The sequence below is a fragment of the Corvus hawaiiensis genome, chromosome 2 (assembly GCF_020740725.1).
Source record: "Corvus hawaiiensis isolate bCorHaw1 chromosome 2, bCorHaw1.pri.cur, whole genome shotgun sequence".
Taxonomy (NCBI): domain Eukaryota; kingdom Metazoa; phylum Chordata; class Aves; order Passeriformes; family Corvidae; genus Corvus; species Corvus hawaiiensis.
The window spans coordinates 94,719,886-94,740,086 of record NC_063214.1 but is presented as its reverse complement, the minus strand read 5'-3'; the positions used below and the strand labels follow the sequence as shown (position 1 = coordinate 94,740,086).

General features: G+C 44.7%; 1 protein-coding gene across 2 annotated transcripts; it reads right to left on the bottom strand.

The window, feature by feature from the left end:
- Positions 1-200: 200 nt before the first annotated feature.
- ECRG4 (ECRG4 augurin precursor) lies at positions 201-18,877 on the bottom strand. Of its 2 annotated transcripts, none has more exons than XM_048326703.1 (5): positions 18,690-18,877; positions 6,001-6,120; positions 5,281-5,328; positions 2,651-2,802; positions 201-588 (listed from the first exon to the last, which is right to left on the bottom strand). In XM_048326703.1, exons 2-5 carry the CDS (start codon positions 6,086-6,088, stop codon positions 427-429), a joined length of 450 nt encoding a protein of 149 aa, XP_048182660.1. In that variant the 5' UTR covers positions 6,089-6,120; positions 18,690-18,877; the 3' UTR covers positions 201-426. The 2 variants fall into 2 exon arrangements, with proteins under 2 accessions (XP_048182660.1, XP_048182650.1); XM_048326693.1 differs by lacking the exon at positions 18,690-18,877 and adding an exon at positions 6,293-6,449.
- Between the last annotated feature and the right edge of the window lie 1,324 nt (positions 18,878-20,201).

Genomic DNA, 20,201 nt, shown 5'->3' with positions numbered 1-20,201 from the left:
TAATAGGAATGTGAATGGGCAGGCACATCTTAAATGTACTGGCTTATATTATGTATTATATATGCCAAAGTAGATGATACAATGTAATTTTGCAATTGATTGTAGGACAGCAAATGAAAAAGCCCTTTAAAAAGGAATCTGTAGTAATACAGTTGGGATTAAACTTGCTGTTATGAAGTCTACTAAATAATGGCAACCTGTTTATTTTATCAAAAAAGCTTTATTTCTCTAACACTTTTTATATATAGTGTACTACTAAGTAATGATAGTTTTAAAAAGTCATGTTGCTTTCATCAAAGTCTGGCTGTTCCTTTACTCTTGCTGTTTGACATGAATAGAAGAAAAAGCGGGGTCACTCTGGCTGAGGGAGGGCTCAGCCTCACCCAGTGCAGCCCTACAGGCACAGCTATAGTAGGATAAATGGCATTAGTAATCATCGTAGTTGACGCCTGCTCCGTGCCTGAAGGAGTGTGGGTTTCGTGGGCCAATGGGAGAATCCTCATCGTAGTGGTGCTGGTAGTACCCACCATAGTACTCATTACGGGCACGCCCCAAGTTTGTCCAGTAGGAGATGTCATCTTCAAATTTCTGCCAGAAAAAAAAGAGAACATTTGCTTTCCAGCCTGAAACTACAGTGATGAGATGGAACAGAAGTGGTGCAAGAGCGTCTTTCAGAAATTACGATCCTTTGCACATTGTCATAAAGGAAATCTTTAGATCTGAGGGGTTTTATGACTTGTACTCACCTTCTCTATGGGATTATCAGGACCCTGTGTGCAGGAATTGTCCTGCCTAGCCCCACCTGGGACCCAGCCCTACACCCCCTGCCCACTGCAAAGTGCTGAAACTGAGAGCGCCGTCACCTGAAACATGAACTAAGCACCTTTAACATTTATATTACCTTGTCAATGGTGGACTGCAGAATTATGTCAGTATTTTACAATTAAAAATCCAAAGGTTCCATTCTCCCTTGTCCTGTGCCTTTAGTCACAATGTCCCTGACTGGGGTACAACAGGCTTTTGCTTTCTGTCTATGATCTCTCACTCCCACCTTGCACGGGTGAAAACGAAGGTACAGTGCAGCCTTCCAGCTATGGAAATGCAATAAGCACTTCAGTTCTGCTCCCAACAGCAGAGGAAAAATAGTGTGCAAGGATATCAAATACTTGCCAAGCCAAAGCCTTTCCATCTGAATTACTCTTTGGAAATATTTTTGGCTGAGGTTTGGGGAAAAAAAAAAGTTTTGCAAAATACACAATGGATAAGTATGGACCAAGTCCTTTGCTGGAACAAACAGTTATTTCATTGTTAAAACTGTGTCTTAATACTCAAGAAAAGCTACTAAATGGATTCATTGTATCCCACAACAGGCCTCATTTCAGATTTTGAAATGCATACAGGAACTCAGAGGAGAATTCACTTTATCTGCATGGTTTGTCCTTGTTACTTTTGGTATTTGCCCCCAGTCTTCAGTTTCTGGTGTATAAAACCACTTTTCCTATTTTTCCTATTCCTATTAGTGAAGGGGGATATAGCCATGCTGTTAAGAAATGACTTTTATCCACAGAATATCCAGGAGAATTTAGAAAAAAGTACCCTTCATTATTTTCAACTCAAGCAAAGGATTATTTTTCTAATTGTTGCAGCTTTGAAAATGAATGCATTCATCTTCCAAGCAATCCACATAGCATGAAGCTCCAAAATATATTCCAGCTTGCCTGTGCCAATGCAATCTCATTAAACATATTCATGCAGCTGATAGAAGCCAAGAATTCAACATCTATAACTATTTTTACCTCTTATTAAAAGCAGAAATGATTCTGCATGTGGGACTGCAACCAAATGCACTTTATTTGCCCTATTCCAGCATCTATTTAGTAGAGCTTTGTGCAGAGTTTGATTCCACTCCAGTGTTTTTACAAAGAAACTGTTTTTAAAAAATGTATCCTTCTCATTTGAAGGGAGGTTGGCTGAACATTATCCAGTGGTTTTCCTTTCACATGTAGAGTGGAGGCACAGCTGCCAGTGTTCATGATGGTCAGGAGCTGCCCACGCTGTGGAGGCACAAGCGTGCGTTGGGTGCGTAATGTCAGTGCCATTTCACTGAGGAGTGCCAATCACAGCCAGCTTGGTTTGGATTTCTCAGCATGCTTAGAAGCTGATTAGGTTGAGGCTGACAAATTACTTTCCTGAAATGTGAGTGATTGCTTTGAGTCTGGCCACCTATTTCACAAAGCAAACTATGTTCATGTGTCCAGCTGCAATTTATTAAGCTTAAGTTTGATAGCAGGCAGGAACTCCATACAGGATCTTAATGTAATAATGCAAGGATCTCGAACAAGTAACAGAGCTTATATTTCTGTGTGACATTTGCCACTTTAAAAGAAGAAATCTGGGCAGGGACACCTTCTACTAGACCAGGTTGCTCAAAGCCCCATCCAACTTGGCCTTCAACAGTTAGAGGACTGGGGCATCAACCACGTCTCTGGGCATCCTGGTCTTGTGCCTTACAGTAAAGAATTTCTTCCTGACATCTAATCTAAATCTCTTCTTCTTTCATTTAAACCCAATCCCCTTTGTTCTATCCCTGTCTATTCTCCCTCTTTTTTTTATAAGCCGCCTTCTCTCCATGCTGCTCTCCATTTCTTACCTGCTCATCGAAGCCCAGGTACAGGAACTGCTGGTACCACTGCTGCACGTCGGGCTGGCTTCTGTCCCACAGCTGGCGCCTCTGGCGTCTCAGGCTGCTCAGGAACTCCTTGGCTGCTTTTGCTGACACCTCAGGCTTCACAGCAGCAGGGGCTGAAATTAATTCCCCCCACAAAAGGCATGCCAGGAAATTTTTGGTCAGCCTGAAGCATACTGCTTGCAGCAAGTAAGAAAATGATTCTCACATCATGCCATTACCTTTGTGCTTGCCAGTGCAGTGCCTGTAGCAGAGCAACAGTAATAAACCCAGGAATCACCAATGTGATAGGATTTCTCAGCTACCCTCATTCTCCTGGACTCTCGAAAAGCATTTCTGAGCACAAGTACAGCAGCGTACTGAAGAACTTAAATAAAAACACCCAGACTCAATGAGCATATACATAATGTGTTTTGTTTTCAGGAGAGAACAGGAGACTGGCCCTAAGTGCTAGAGTTGCAGTAATTGGGATAAAGATAAGAAGATAAAAAGACTGAGGAAGCTGGAGAAACACTGCTAACAGAGTGAAGGCAGAAACCCATAAAAAGATGGATTTTTGAATCTGATGTGTAAAAAAGTAGCATTTAAATGAGTGCTACTAAATGCCCTGTATGCCTGAAAATAAAAGTCCATCAGGTTTTCATAGCATCCTGCGTGGGGGATGCATGGAAATGCCCTCACCCTGCCAGACACAGACATGCCATCTGGCTTGCTCCATGCCTAAGAGCAGCTTGCCGTGGCTGCTGGACAAATCAATGCACCTCCCAAAGACATGGATGAGAGGACTACACAGGATGAGAAGAAATGGCCTCAATTTGTGCCAGGGAAGGTTTAGATTGGATGTTAGGAAAAATTCCTTCACTTAAAGAGTGATCAAGCTTTCGAATGAGCTGCCTAGGGAAGTGGTGGGAATTGCCATCCCTGCTAGTGTTCTAAAAACACGTAGATGTGGCACTTAGGGACGTGGTTTAGTGGTGAACATGACTGTGCTGGGTAAATGGTTGAACTTAAGCTTAGAGATCTTCTCCAATCTAGCAATTCTATGATTCTGTGACTGGCCAGCCTCAGGCCACACACAGAAATGATAAAATATGGCTGTTATCCGGCTGTGAAACAAGAAGTGTGTAGGAGTAGGAGGAGTCTTGGCTTCAGATGGTTCATTACAATGAGGGAGAAATCAGGACCACGGGTGTGCATGGGAATTTTGGAGGATGTGAGGGAAGAGGCTGGGGTAGACAGAGACGTCAAGTGGAGATGTGAAAACCACTGAAATAGGAGCTGGGCAGACTCACAGAGGAAGGAAAAGGACTACAGAGAGAAGGAGATTCTGGAGATAAAGGTGATAGATGAGTGTTGCAGTAAGTGGGAAATAGTAGGCTGTCCTGCAATGATGAGCTGGAAACTGGTGACTCACCATGAGCTTGAACTGGGTGTTACTACTGGGAAGAGGGATAGCTGAGCAAATGCCCCATGAATGAGCCCTTGCACAAGGGATGCTGCCAGCAAGGGAAGCAGTGCTGTGCACTTGGCCTGCTCGCTTTAGAAACCAACCAGAGAAGGGGAGCAAGGCTGGAATTAAAGGGGCTGCATGTTCCCTCCATCATCAATTTTGCAGATTTTCCTGTCTAAGCCATGTTGTCTGCATGCTCCAAGAGCCTTTCCCAGGCAGTCCCTCTCCCCAGGGGACCTGAACAAACAAGTGGCCACTGCTGTGGTGCAGGAAGGTTGTTCCTATCTGCACACAAGCACTGCAGAATGGTGATGCAAGGGACCCGCACACAAGAGAGGTGGGTGGGATTTATATTTTAGTGCTGGTAAGAGGTGTGGAGTGATGCCAGAAAAAAAAACTCAGTAAGAAATTAGAAAGCCTTGCAGAAAGTAGGAGTCCCCTCTGTGGGGATGTAAATTCTTTGCTTCAGCCATAGAGCAGGCTGAGGGGAGCTGGCCAAAACTTCTGGGATGTTTCATCTGCCATGGTGCAGCTTGTTCCCAGCTGGCTTAGTTTCCACCACCTTACCTCAACCAGTGAGCCATTCCATGCTTCTGACTGCTGGGCCCTTGGCCATCATCTCTCCCGTAAGAGAGCAGTCTTCCAAAAAGGAAGCACACATAGGGCCAAGATAAAAAGAGCAAGTCAAGGCATCATAGGCAATCCAGGTTTGTGCATTTTCTTCTCTGTGCCTGAGCCAGCAGTATTTCCATGCATTATAATTCCTTGGAAAAGTTTGTGACTTCCCAGAATAAACCAGATAAATGCCACGTCTGCCATGCGTACACTGGAAAAGGTTGGTGCTGCACGCTGTGCAGAGCTAAAGGCAGGCATGCTGCCTGAGCTTGGGAACCCCAGATTTCAGAGGGAGCTGTGGGAAGCAGAGCCTCCAGCCCAACGTCCCAAATGGGCACGCAGGCACAGGCTCTGCCTGAGCAGGAGGTTTTTGTGTGGCCCGTGGTGAGAGTGTCCCTGTGCTTGCAGCTTCCTGCTCTGTCGGCAGTCTAGGAGCTGGGGGTACAGGGACAGCTCATCAGCAGCTTCGGCTGACAGCAACCGAGTCAGAGGAAAACAAAGGAAAACACTTTGCTGTCTCTTTACTTACCTTCTCGTTTCTGAAGCATCAGTTTAAGCTTATTGCCCCTTGAAACATCTAGACAAATAAAACACATACATTTACTAAGGAGGAAATAACAACAACAAAAGATTATTTCTCAAAAACTGCCAGAAGTATTTTTGTTATAGTGTCAGCTCAACAGGCAAAGCAGACAAGTTTCTCCCAGGACAAACTTGCTCTCTTTGCTCCCCTTTCCACAGTTGAGCACAATATACACTGCAGGGAAGCTTCTGACACTCCAGCATCCTCTCCCCAGCTCTCTTGGCAAGAGGAACCCAATTATGGCCTTCTTCACCAAGTAAATTATTATATTTTCCATCAGAAGACTGCAGCTGGTGTCAGTACCAGCACCCAGAGCAACATGATAATGCTGGAAGTCCCTGGTCACTGGGTGAGGGCTGTGCTAACAATCAGACTGCCCCAAAATTGTGCCTGGCATCCTGCCCCAAAGCACATCGAAGCAGTCATCCTGCTGATCCCCAGACGGGCAGCGCAACAAGAGACCTACAAGCGCTCGGCTGTTCCGAAATGCTTCAGTCACTTGCAAACAAGCACCTTTTTAAAAAGGTGCCCAACTTGCACAAGATTTGCAGCTTCCCAAGGCTCTCACCCACGCGGGAGGCCGGGGGAAGGCTTTTTGCCGCTCCCCAGGACGTGCCGGGTGATGCTTTCCCTGTGTCCCGCATCCCGCACGCCGCGCTCACTCACCGGGGGCCGCGCAGAGCAGCGGGAGGAGGAGGAGGAGGAGGAGGAGGGAGGCCCCGGGCAGGGCCCCGCGGGGACACGGCGGCGGCATCGCGGCAGGGGCGGCCAGGAGAGGAGTCCCACCTGTGCGGGAGGAGACGGAGAGGACGGAGGTGGAGGGAGGGACGGAGGAGCGGGAGCGGAGGGAAGGGCCCGTCCGACGGGCGGGGAGGGGCGGGGATGCGGCCGGGCCGGGGGGGTGAGGGCAGCGCTCCCCGCACCGGCAGCCAGCCCGGGATCCCGTGGGAATGCGCACCCTGCGCTCGGAGCGGGGCGAGATTCCTGCGGGCAGGACCAGGCACCCACCCGGGTGCTCGGCTGCTTCCCAGAAGCACTCTTTTTTTGGAGTTACACACAATCAATCCAGTGAGACTGGTAAAGACCTTCCAGCAGTTCATGCAGGCTTTTCTGACAGGGGAGTTAAAAAAAAATTTAAATGGCTGTGGCATGTCACTGCACATCGTTCTCGATATAAACCCCGTTTGTCAGATCCTTGGAACAGCACATGGAAATCGAGAGATTGCCTTCATGGAAAAACTAAACAGAATCAACCAAAGGTGACTTAGTTCAGGGTTTTCTCTGTCCCCCTTTCTCCCACCATCCAAACCCCCAGAAAATCTCAATGCATTTTAACTGATTAGCTTTAAAAAATAATTTGGAAAATTTTTTTCTGCATATGGACAGTTTTAGTTTATTGTAGGAACTCAGGGACCAAAAGCTAAACTCACAATCTAAGAGCCCTTGCTCGGCAGTTTCATAACTCTAATGGTGCCTAAACATACTCTTGCCTTTTCCTGATTCAGACTTAAACCTTCCCTCCATGAATTAATCTTCTATCAGTTCCTTCCCCTGCAGATGCCAGAAACACCCCAGATGAATTCCTAATGAATTCCTTACCCATCCTTAGACACAAACCTCTCTCTTCCCTCGCAGCAGAGACCCACAGCACTCAGAAGACCATAATGAGCATCTCACCTTCTTGCTGAACCTGTGCCAGCCTAGAGCAAGGGAGAGCTGAGCTTCCTCTGTAAACTACTTGTGAGAAATCTGGCAAATGCTGGGGCCTTGGCTCCCTGATAGAAGGATCGGTTCCAGATCAGTTGCAGATGAATACACACACACAGAGCGCACAGTCTATATATTGCAACTGTATATAAATACGTATACTGAATATGGATGTGTGTGCATATACATAGCCACGAGCGCATGGTGAGGGAGCCATACAGGTACAGCTGATTGTGGGGGTGGGACCAGATCCCATGGCTGGCTTTTACACTCACTGTAAAATGCAGAAGGATCACCAGCATGGGCTGGTCCCTCAGCAGTGCCCCAGCCCCAGCCTGAATGCTGCTCCAGGAAATCGCTCCAGGAAATCGCTCCTGTTTGCCCCACACATCTTTCCTCTTCTGAAACAAATTACTTGGATCTGTGCTCAAAGTTTTTCCCTTGCTGCCCTTCATCCCCCAGCACCCTTGAGCTAAAGCTGAGGCAACTCTGCTCATCCTTTTTATAAAGACTTGTTACAAGGACATGTAATGACAAGACAAGGAATAATGGCTTCAAACTGAAAGAGGATAGGTTTAGATTACATATTAGGAAGAAATTCTTTGCTGTGAGGCTGCTGAGACCCTGGAACTCCTTGCCCAGAGAAGTTGTGGATGCTCCATCCCTGCAAGTGTTCAAGGCCAGGTTGGATGGGGTTCTCTGAGCAACCTGATCTTTGGAAATGTGTCCCTGCTGATGGTGGGGAGGGATTGGAATGGGATCATCTTTAATGTCTCTTCCAACCCAAACCATTTTATGATTCTGTTATCCCAACCAAGTGGCAGCAACAGCAGCTTCAACCAAAGTGCCTCTGGCTCTCTGCACGAGCCACATCCTCCCACAGAGGCAGAGCAGGAGGGAGCAGCACCATCCCGATCCTTGTAATGGAAGAACTTCCATAGGAGGCTGGGGTCCCAGCTCAACTCCCATGCAAATGTGAACCAGAACTAGTTTGTCTTTTCTGTTTCTGTCACTGTTTTTGAGTGGTTTTTCCCTGTAGCCCCATGCTTCAAGTGTCAGCAGACAACACTGTGTGTTGGAGCAAATGCCCTTTCTCCTGAATCAATGCACTCTTTCATCAGCTTAACGCTGACAGCCTGTTTGCTAAAACCACCAGAGCTTTTGGGATAGTTACTTGCAGAGTATAGCTAGAAGGGACAGAAGTGAAGAACACATATGCAAGGCTACATGAAAAAGCTATGATGGAGTTAATTTATAAAACTAGGGGAATTAGTCATGAATATTCATGGTTTACTGCTATGCTGGTAATGGCAAAGGGTGCTGTGTTCAGCTGGTTGGTTTGTAACAAGCCTTGTGTGGGAGCTGGGGCTCAGTAGAACTTCAGGTGCTTTGTGGCTCTGGTCCAGGGAAATACAAAGCACAGAACCTCCTCTGGATACCAAGTACATCATAATGACTCAAGAAACTGCTGGGATAAAATGCAATCTTGTGAAACCCAGAGAATGGATTGACTCAAGTACAAGGTTATTGTAGAAATTCATTGCTCTAGTGATGGAAGAAGTGATTGACAGATGACTATAATGCTCAGGTTTAAACTGAGTGCAGTGTCTTTGAGAAGAGGTCACTTTCTCAGCTCAGGGGACACAAGGTTTTGACATAAAGTAAAGAAAAATATAACAGCACTTCTTTTCAAAGGCAAGGGTGAAAGGTGACTGGTGTTTTCCCAGTAGCAATCTCTTTATTTTCAGGTTGTTTTAAGGACTAAGGCAGTGTTGCCCTGGTATTGTAGTAAGACATATTTTTCTGCTGAGCTTGCAGCTACTGCATTGTTATTCCAAGTATTTACCCCCAAGTGAATATCCAAGCTTATTGACATGCCTGCAGTACACCTTTCTGTTATTTGCCATGAAACCCACAGTTGCTGTGTGTACAGCTTGGAAACTGCAGTGTTTTCCTGGGATGTCTCGATCAGCAGTGACATTGCTCTCTTTAAAACCTCCCTTTCTTCAGCATGAAGGACTTTAAGGCTTGTCTTAGGGCTTGATTTGCCTCCACTGGCACACCAGTGCTGGAAGCTCTCTGCTGGCGTGGTTGGGCAGCATTCCCAACGGCATTAGGTAAGCAAGTCTGCACTAATGATGTCATTCGGTTAAATGTCTTTCATCACCACTGGTGACAGTAGTAGACCCTTGATGTCAAAATTTTATTGAAAGATGTTAATTAATGCTGTCAGCAGGACTGTTCCCCAGACAGCTCTGGAATGAGGAGCAGTGAGCAGGGCCCCTTTCACACATGGTGTAAACTCCATCAAGCCCTCAGCATAACAAAGATCACGAATTGGAGGGATGCCTGCGGCAGGACAGCAGGGTGGAGCTGGCAGGATCATTACTTTCATGGCATGGGGTTCGACTGAGGACTACGGTCTTGCAAGCCTGAGGCAAAAATTTGGGAGCAATCCAGTGGAAACCACTCTGAACCTGACTTTGAGAAACTAGTCAGGAGCAAGGCAAGGAGCTCACTAAAGAAATTCTGATAGCCGAGTCTGCTACTGGCCAGCTTTGTCTTCGGAGCCTGCAGGACTTAGTGTGTTCTTTTGGGGTAAGCAAAGAAGGCCCTAGATTTTTAAACAGCTCTTCAACTTGCAGCAGGTTTGCTGACTACTCAGGCAACCCCATTTCATCTGTGTGATCTCTGAGTTTATGCACATTGGTTTAAAGCCCAGCAGTTTAAACTTAAGCTACCTGAAATGGTGTGGGCATGTGTGGCTCTTTAACTGATCTGATTTAAATGGGGGGGGCGGGGAGGGGGGCAATCTCTGGCTCAAAGCATTCCAAGTTTTTAAGTGTTTTACCATTACTATTACTATTATTATTATTATTGTACTACATTTTGCCTAAAATTAAGTACAAAGAAATCCCTGAATAGCAGACATTCCTCTGCTTTTGCCTCTCATCACAGCAGCTGTTGAGAGAACTGTGGTTTATTCATTAAAATGTAAGAGAGAGTGTCAGTAATGGCTATTCAAGGGTATTCAGTAATTCCAAGCACAAAAAAAAATGCATTAAAAAGATTGATCTTGGTTTCTTTCCCTCTTTCTTTATTAGACTTCATGATTTTAAATGTTTCAACACAAGAATGTTATTGAATACAGTGTAGATTAAATGCTTATATAATCACAGGACTACCAAAGCTGGATTTCCAAGAAAACCCCACCACCAAATATAGTGAGACTTAAGATAAAATAACGAGGCTCGACATCAGCATAACTTAGTAGGAAAATAGATGAGTTGGAAATTGGCCAGGGAGTGCAGGAGATGACACTTCATCCTTTGCAAAGAAGCACCATGCAGATTTTAACAATCCACTAAAATCATCCCTTTGATCAAGAACACAGCAGCCTTTAACAGTGTTCCTAACACCCAGAAAATGATTACTTTCTGCTAATAAGGTTTTTACAAATCTCTCAGCCATATTGTCCTGGTCGCTTGCCTTAGGGTAGAGGCACTTGGCACTCCGAATCATTTTCTGCACACTATTCCAAGAAAAGTGCAGGAGTCCTGTTTTCTTTCCAAACAGAAGGAAGAATATTTAAATCATCAGTCAGTTCTTTCCAAATTATTTTGAGTTTCATCTCTGCCCCAGAGATGTACTGACAGTGACAGGACCAGCCCAAAGTCCCAGGGCAAACACCTTTTCTTCAGGAAAAGTTTATTTGTTGTCAGCTGTGAGTCTCATTGTCCTTGGCACATGGTTTGGGACACATTTCAGCCATTGCATCTCAACTGGTTGCACTGTTTCTTTGGTCCATTTTAGTAATGAATATTAGAGCTCATATTTTCCATAGAAAACAGCTTAAAATAAAGTTGTTGGGATTTTTTTCTCCTGCTTGGCTACTGCTGATCTGTTTCTTAGCTTCTGTCAGAGCCTGCCAGATAAGAAATGGTGTCTGTTGGTCTGTCCATCCTCCTTCTTTCACTGACTGACAGCACTTCGCTGCCCTCACTGCAGAATTAACCTTATTCCTCTGGTGATAAACTCAGTGAGAAGCAGATTAGTTCAGCAATGTTATCAGATCATGGCTGCTTCCTTTCCACAGAGGGATAAAAACATTCTCTCTCTAAGAAATCCTTCTCCTTTTTCTCTTTCACTGCCTCCAGCATACTTTTAGGATAAACCTGGTAGCATATAGCAAGTCTGCGTGTCAGATTTAGCAGGAAGAGAGATGGAAAGGGACTCTAGTACATTAATACCTGTCTTTTTGACATGGCCTGATTTCATTCAAATCATTCTTTCCTTTACTGCTGTCATTTGGGATACCTATTTTTCATGCTTCAAAACTTTTTTTTCTGAACTCTCATTTTTGAGATATTTTTTTACTTGTGTTCATTGCCTTATTTTATTATTCACATCCAGGATGCACACACACTTTCTTAAAAAAAACCCTGAACAAACAAACAAAAAGACAGACCCACCCAACAAACAACCTGCACCTACTCAAAGATTAGGAAATGCAAAGTCTCAAAAATCTTAAATGTAACAATTTGGTGTTAGCATCCCTATACATCATTTCTGTCCTAATGGTTTGTACATGTTTCTCTTCTTTCCCCAAAACTCTGGGCTTTCTCAGGGTGTGGGTGTTATTCATATAATAAAAAAAGCTGTCTGACCTTGTACTACATCATGTCACCCGTGCCACTGTTCCCAGTGATCCAGCCCTTCCCTGAAGAGTGTCCAACACTAATGCCAGAAGCTCCATTCTGGTTGCCCTGTCTTCCTGGGCCCTCAACCAAATCCTCATCATGACAGCATTACTTCCTTCCTCAGGCTTCACCAGGAAGCTGGTTTGGCAAAGCTCACTGCTTGGTAAGCACTGTCCCCAGAGCAGATGGCTGCAGAAAGAGAGGCAATCTGACTTGCACAGATCCCATCCCACCTGATTTCTTCCTTCTCCTGTCATGCATTTTGAGGCTTTGGCAGTGCCTAAAACTGGTCCCTGCAGGACAAATCAGTATCTTCATGACCCCTTAGTGATGACACTGGTTAAATGTGGGCATGTTCCGGAGTGGATTTCAGCTTGTGCAGGAAAGTTTACTAGCAGAACAGGTTTGCCTTCTGAGGAGCAAAGAGCCTGACACAGTGACAGGTTAATTTGTGATAGGTCTGCCCAAGCTTTCCCTCCCTGTGCCTCAATCCCCACAGCACCAGGAGCCTGCAGCAATGCTCTGGCAAGCCCTGTGCATCTCCACTGCAACCTCGCCAGCATGGCCAGGAGCCTCAGAGACCTGCAGGGACACAGCATGTGCCTGCTGAGTATGTGCCGTAAAAATATGGGGATTTATTTGAAATGGTAGAAAATGGGTGCTTTTTCATGGGGAAGGAAAAGGAGAACACCTCAGAGAGCTGCTGCCACTCTTGGCTCAGTGTGAAGCCCACGTTTCAAAGCAGAGGAGCTGGAACATCGCCTGGAGTATGCAGGCATTTTCAGCATAAACAAAACAACCTGTTTTCCCCTGCCTGTGTTCTTAGGCAGGTAAGAATCACACGGGCTGCAGTTTCCAGCAGCACTGCCAGCCTGCCTGAGGCTGAAATATGAAATACAGCAGAGTCACCTGCAGCAGAGGGCAGGTGACTGCTCTCTCCTCGGGTCAAACATGAGCCCTTGGGAGCCTTAGTAACATGCAGTGCATCCCAGCTTAGAGCGTGATTCTCAGGTTATCAGAGCAGAAACCTCACTTGTCTTCCTGACTTTATCACATATGACCTTACACCTCTCTTGATCTGCTCTGTGGCCACTCTTGCTGGCTCTGCTTTTTGTTTGTGCATCCCAGTTTCACCAATGGCCTGCCTGTGAACAAGCCTGTGCCTCTGCTCATCTGATGTTGGATTACCTCTTTGATTTACTGTTCGGTTTGTTTCCACGAGAATGCACTCTCTGTACTCTCTCTCTGCTGCTGCTGAGTAAGAGATCATGACATCTTTAATCTTCCCCCATGAAGCCTCGCTGCACCCAGCTGTCCCTGGATGCCAGTGACTTCAAAGGGTGGGTGGCTGCAGGGTATGGAAATTCGAGGGGAGGTTTTTTTGCCTGCTGTGATCATTTAGGCACTCTCCCTGCAAGTATTCATGCACACATGCATTTTTAATCACAAGAGCCCCACGGAATCCCATTTATGTCAGGAAGATTAAATCCCACTCCACGTCTGGATATCACAAAACACTGTTGTACAAAAACATGGCTCCCCTGGAAAGGTGGGCATTTCATCCCCATCTCTTCGCTCTCCTGGGCCTGTGTTTGGTGAGCGACAGAAGGGAAGGCTGCTGGTCTCTGATCCCAAATCACAGCATGGAGCCTGGCCCAGCTCACATTAGCTCTCCTCATGCTAATAGGACTGCACAACTCCTGAACTCATGCTGGCTCTTCATCAACCAAGCAGAAGAACCTGCCTGCACTTGTTAGTGTAGACAAGCCTCCGGAGTTCCTGCTCACTCCTCAAGGCATCGGCATAATTGCTCTTTTGCCCTGGAACTCCTGCCATGCAGGATGGCACAGAGGAGCTAAGATGCTGCCATCTATCTCCAGCATGCTGTTTCCCTTCCATCAAAAATGTCCTGGTAGGCAAGACAGCCACGGTCTGGGTGAGATCTCTCACTTTCTGGGCTGCATCAGATACCAATTTTAATCTGAAACTTAATCAGCTTCAGAAAGAGGATTTTGGAGGATGTCATTCTTCAAGCTGGAATGAGCAATTCAATCAAACTTTTACCAAAACCAACACAAAATTCTTTCCCCTCCTCTTCTCTCAAGACCTGCCATTATAAATCTTTGTGTTTGACTCCTTTTTTATTTTAAAGAGGACCACAGTGATTTTTGCTTTAAAGAATGTTGTCCTGGTTTAATGCATTTTCACATCCCGCATGGCAGATCTGTAGTACTGTCCCTGAGTGAAAGACAGTGACTGCCTTTTTATTAGGTAATGTTACCACCTAATGGCTACAATGAAAAGATGCTTTCACCTGGTAACTATTTATTAAAATGGGCTGCAAGTCTAATACATATTCCTGAACAGTATTTGGAACTGGGGAGGACCTGAGCTGGGTAATGCCCTGATGCCCTGATGCCACCAATGTCTTTCTTCCACGTGTGTGTCCAGGTTAGGGTTTAGCCATAGAGCAGTGAGTAAACACACAGACAAACCTTTGAGAACCTCTTGTACCTTGCAGAAATGGCACGAGCACAGTAATGACTCTATAATAGATTGGGAGAGGCCACACAGTGGTATTAGACTGTTTATTTTTACTCAAGTTATAACTGGAATACAAACATCTTCTTAAAGATGGTCACTTAAACTTCTCATTTTTATGTTGGTTAATGTAGATGCAGGGGCAGCAATATAACTTTGATGTTATATTGTCCTTAGATCCAAAATCAGCAAGTCCAACCACTGGCCAATCACCACCTGGTCAACTAAACCATGCAGTGCCACGTCCAGTTGTTTCTTGAGCACCTCCAGGGATGGTGACTCCACCATCTCCATAGGCAGCCCATTCCAGTGTTTAACAACCCTTTCTGTGAAGTTCTTTCTGAATTTCAGTTGTTGATAATCACTTGTTAACCAGAGATGGGAAGATCACCACATCATAGAAACATTTAGTAGGGAAAGACCTTTAAGATCATGGAGTCCAATGACAAACCTTCCACTGTCGAGTCCACCACTAAACCATGTCTCTAAGTGCCAAATCCATGCATCTTTTAAAAGCCTTCAGGGATGGTGACTCCAATGCTTCCCTGGACAGCAGGGAGGAGATAGGAGCAGATAGGAAGCTTTCTGCTGTTTGGTTTTTTTCAATGAAGAGAAAATGACAGATCAGCCATACTTTGAAATCAAACACTGTACCCATCATGGGAGCGCATTCTTCAGAGATTGAGCCTGGTCAGCCACTGTGCAAATTTTAGGCACCTGGATAAGAAAAGTCCTGGTTCTGCTGATTTAAATCTAAGAGTCCTTGGGTTTATTAAAACCAACACTTTACCCTTGATAATTTCATGTGAAATTTTTGTCATGGGGTTTGAGAAGGCCATGTTATGAGAAATTATTTTGCACTTAGAAAAAAAAGCACCAAATACAACCAAATCACTGAATCATTACAAAGCCACTAAATATGCCCATGGAAAAGCTTTTCCATAATACTAATCTTACATGAGTTACTAATTTTATTTTGCACTTAATCCATACTGAGATGTTTGGAGAGGAAGGAGAGAAATACACAAAAGAGAAGAGAAACACACAGCAGAAAGAAGACAGAACTACACAGTGGAGAGAGGACTTTTTATCTTATAAGAAGGAACACATGTTGTAAGGCATGTATTTTAATAAAGAAGCCAAAACCCTCAAATCTCCACTGCTGTCACCGTTCCTATAGAGTTCCCATCAAACCTACAGTCTCAATATATGAAACAATCAATCAGTCTCCCTAGCCATGGAGAGATCCCACTGCCCAAGGCATAGATTGATTTCCCTGCGAGCGCACAGGCAACTCCAGGCAAGGCTAAAAAAAGGAACAGATTAAAACAAAGGCTGACAGAATTCCTTCATTTTGGTTTCAACAAATTCCACCTCTTATTATTTCATCTGAGGTGTCTCTCTCCTATTCATCTGCAGTTTCCACTTAAACATCATATATTTTCTTTTAAAAATAAGCTCTCATTACAGACAACTAAACTCTTATGTGTAAATAAACAATACAAACTAGGAATATTAATCAAAGGTCTAAGCACATTTTCTGCATAGCAAATATGTTGGAAAATGTATCTTCCTATTTCCTTCCCAGACTATGTAGGCAGCTTCAGGAACAAATTATCCAAAATAATCTGAGGCTGAGTTTATGACAAGAACAATTACAATTATGAAACAAATGCATTTTGCTTACTGATATTTGAATTCTGTGCATGGACAATGAATGTGCAGGTAGTGGAGCAGCCTCCCTTCTGAAGCACTTCTAGCTTAATTGGATGTGTAATGGGCTCAGAGTCTAAGGGGAAATATCAGACAGATGTTAACAACACTGGAACAACTTCAAAAGAATTGCCTTGGACTACACGATCTTCCTAAATCAAGGAGAGTTTTTTCTCCTTGTCAAAAGACAGTCTCTGTCACAGGTACTCTTCTTGATCCTGAAACATAATTTTATACAGGGATGTCAGAGTACCTGAATTTTTCACATGGTCAGCCCAGAGTGATGTCTTCTAGCCTTAAAATCAATGCATCTCTCTTGGATGTAAAAGGAAGGAAAAGACAGGTGGTAGTGTAGGGTTTGTACATTTACAAGTCACCTACAAAATGGATTTCTCTGAATTTATACAAAAATGCCTGCTGAAGCAAACTTTCCTCCAATCTAACCATTATTGTTTTCCCATCAATTGCTCAGCAGTGGCTTCAGGCAATACCTGAAACAGGATGGCAGCTGATGACAGCGCTATGAGGAACAGAGAGGCTGCAAGTAAGAGGCAGAGGAGACAAAAGCAGTGGCATAACATTAGAAAGACCAACAGGCAAGAATGAGACCTGATTCTGCAAGGCCTTGACAAATTCCATTTAGCCCCCAAAGTTGAAGACTTGCACTTGTGCCTCCTGCCGAGGATGAAAACTCATCCTCCTGCTGAGGATGAAATCTGTGTGGTGAGTGGTAAGAATGTTCTCCGTAAGCACAGCCTTCACAAAGCAAAGGAACACAGATGTGCCTTTTCCCTTAGCTACACTGAGACCCAACCATCAGTTAGTGGCTGACACAGGGAAGGACTGACATAAGGGCTTATCCTCCTATAACTGAAAATCCAGGTTTGATGCACGCTCTGTTAACTGTTCAATTCCAAAGGCTTCAGCATCTTTTCTCAGTAACCGCACTTGGTAATCAATATTTTCAGAGGCCACTGACACAGCCTTAAAGGCATCCCATCTGTGTCTGTCGTTGGAAAGCTCCTCATCTCTGTATATCCACATTAGTATTCACAGGGAACGAAGCCGTATTTAAAAAATACATCGAGTGTTAGGCTTTTAAAAAACATGGTGGATTTATTACAGAGTGTCAGTGTGTTGTAATACCCAATGAACATTCACGTGAGAAGCCCCAGAAAAGAGCAGGCCCCGCACAGTTTCTTACAGACAACAGTTCTGTACATCATTAACTCTTCCCTATAGTAAATCAAGCCAAACACAGCATGCAAACATTTCTGCATTTCAGCCTGTGCTAAATAAATGCTTTTTCCTATTGTTTTTAATGACAGATGTTTCCCTTTGAATTTTCATGCACTAGCACAGAACATTCTACAGTCACCTTAAAACTCTGCATGTGTACATGAATGTATGTGAATAAACTGAAATGGTCAAATATGCAGAACCTCTGCTAGCCAATTTTTTTTTTAAAACATTATCTGTCCATCACCGTTCTCTGCATTTGCTAAGGGGTGATGTTCTTCCACCTAACCAAAACTTCCCTAAACAAGATAGATTCTTAAAAATGTACAAAGTAAGACTCATTCATGAGAACTGTCCTCTTTATTAGGCACTTGTTTGGCGCCAAGAATATAGCTTGTCTGAAACCAAGACCTTAGCAGGTCTTAGCAACAGTTCGGTTCAAAGAGTTTGGGAGCAGACCATGCCTGATTTAACCACATGCCTCCAAACAGCATACACAGAGCAGGCTGCCTTGCCCCAGGTCCTCTTGCCCAGCTTGCAGCACAGCATTTTCCTGCAGGGTTGTGGTGAATTGTCACTTCTGACCATTTTAATCAGTCCAGCTGTAGGGATGCTGTGGCTGGGTTGGGACGCACGTGTCCTTAGAGCACTGCAGCTACAACTGCATCACTGAGTTTTTAATGTCTTCTGAAAACCTGGCTCAGGTCTGCAGGCTACCTAGGCTATTGAGCTGGTAAAAACCAGCCTGAGGAGGTGGGGCAACCAAGCCTTTACAAATATATTAACGGATGATCAGATTTGAAAATTAAAAGTACACTGTGGCTGCTGCCTTCAGCTTGCTTTCAGGAATCAGAGTGAAGCTGAGCCACTCAATTGTCAAACTTGCTTTTGTTGCAAATACTCTCCCTTTATTCCCCAAACATGGCATTCTTAATTGTACCTATAAATTACTTCTTCAGTCCTCTTGTGTAGCAGCATGAAAAACAAGTTTTAACATGGAATGTGACAAATCTACAGCAGTACACAAATCATAAGACATCTGTGCTACAAACTGCACATTTCATCAAAGAAGTGATTTTTTTAGTTGTTTTCTCATTGGTCAGCTGCAACAAAGAAAGTAATAACAAACAATAGATTTCCCAGAGACTCTGCTAATATGCCCTCTATGTCCACTCATTTCTAACACTTTCAGTTGTTTCCTCCGCTGCAGGGAGCACATTCACACCCCGGTGTGTACACATGCAGGCATGCACAGACAGACAAAGAGCATCCTTGCAGCAAGGAAAATGCCCTGCATAAGCCTACACATCACTGAAGGCTGAAACATTTCTTCATGACACCCACAGTTGTTGTCAGGGAAGGAGTAAGATGCCACAATAATTTTTTCGAAAGAACACTAACATGTTTTTGACATTCCTCCCCTTCCTCCAGCAGACAAATATTTTATCAGTTTACCTTTAATGTAATATGCTTCCTGTCTCCTTCCCAGGATGGGAATGCCTGGCCAGAAGAAATGACCTTTCCTGCCACAGAACAAGTTTCTCTTTATTCCAGCATGCCTTGCCTCCTGCAAGCAGGGCAAGAAGCGGCCAAGGCTGTGAGCGCGGGAGCCACGGGACTGCTGGGGATGCCGGGTGTGAAAGGCGAGTTTATTTCTCTCCCAAATCCCAGCCCCTTGGCTGTAGGCGTCTACCCAGCACTCCTTGGACCAAGTGTGGAGAATCACATTTCTCCTTGATCAGGCCGGCTGCCTGGAGGAAGATGATTGCAAGCAGATGTACCCATGTTCTCATGTGAAAGGAATTTCAGCTTTTGTGTCGGCTGTACTGTACGATGAGCGCCCAGCTCCAGGGAGTATTTTAGTGCTCTTTAATTCCTTGCAGGTGCTGGGAACCAGTATGTGCTGGTGCAGCAGAGCTGAGACCCAGAAGGGATGGCACACCTGGGGTCAGCAGGAGGGTCAGAGGCCAAAGGCATGACCAGCAGGCTCACCTTACTTCAGGGAACAAGGCTGGGATTCATAAAGACCCATTTTCCTGGTAAACACCAGTTACGCTCAAAACTTCACAAGGCTGCAGCAGCTGTGTTTTACCACAAGTGCAGTGGTTTTAACCTCTTGTTGTGGATGATCCAGGAGGAATAAACAAGATGGACATCAATAATATCAAATTAATTTATCTGAATATGTAACTAACAAGGAACAGACAATGAGTGTGGCATCTGTACATTAAAAAGCTCTTCTTTTTAGTGGGACATCTCAGTAATGTTGCAAATGGCCCAAGGAAATTGCAATCAATTTAAACAAACATTTGATGAAGTTGCAGCTGTATTTTGGAGGCACATTATGTATTTTTAGAATGGCTAAGACAGGACACATATCCAGACATTCAGTGGAAATGGACGTACCCTTTGGATCATACTTCAGGATGTCTGGCCACATTAGGGTGAATATTCATGCTTATGGGACATACCATCACATACAGTGGCAAAGCAGCTGTATGCAGTCCATAAGGGCCCAGACACTGCACATGGGGCTCACCTCCAGGCAGCCTGCCACATGTCCACATTCATGTTGGAGTACTGGGAGGAGAGGCTCTACTTACTGCCACCACTTGGAAATAACATGATCATGCAGACCTCAAAAGTACCACCACAGGGGCTTGCTGTTTACTCAGCAAAACCCAGTCCACCTGGCACAGATTTTTAAACCTAAACGAACAGCACCTGGAAGCCACTAAAAGCCTTTTCTTTTCTTTGCTGACTCCACAGAAAACATCAGTGCTTACTCGAGGAGATGCCTTCTTAGAAAAATAAAATTTAGCTTCAGGGCTGATCTGTGAAGCTCCGATGCGGTGAATGCATTTTTAACAGCAAAGGTGGGTTAAGCAAACTCTGCCCTGCTTTTCCCCACATTGCTGTGTTTGCCCACACAGCTCTTCATAGAGCCATGCAGTGGTCCGGATCAGG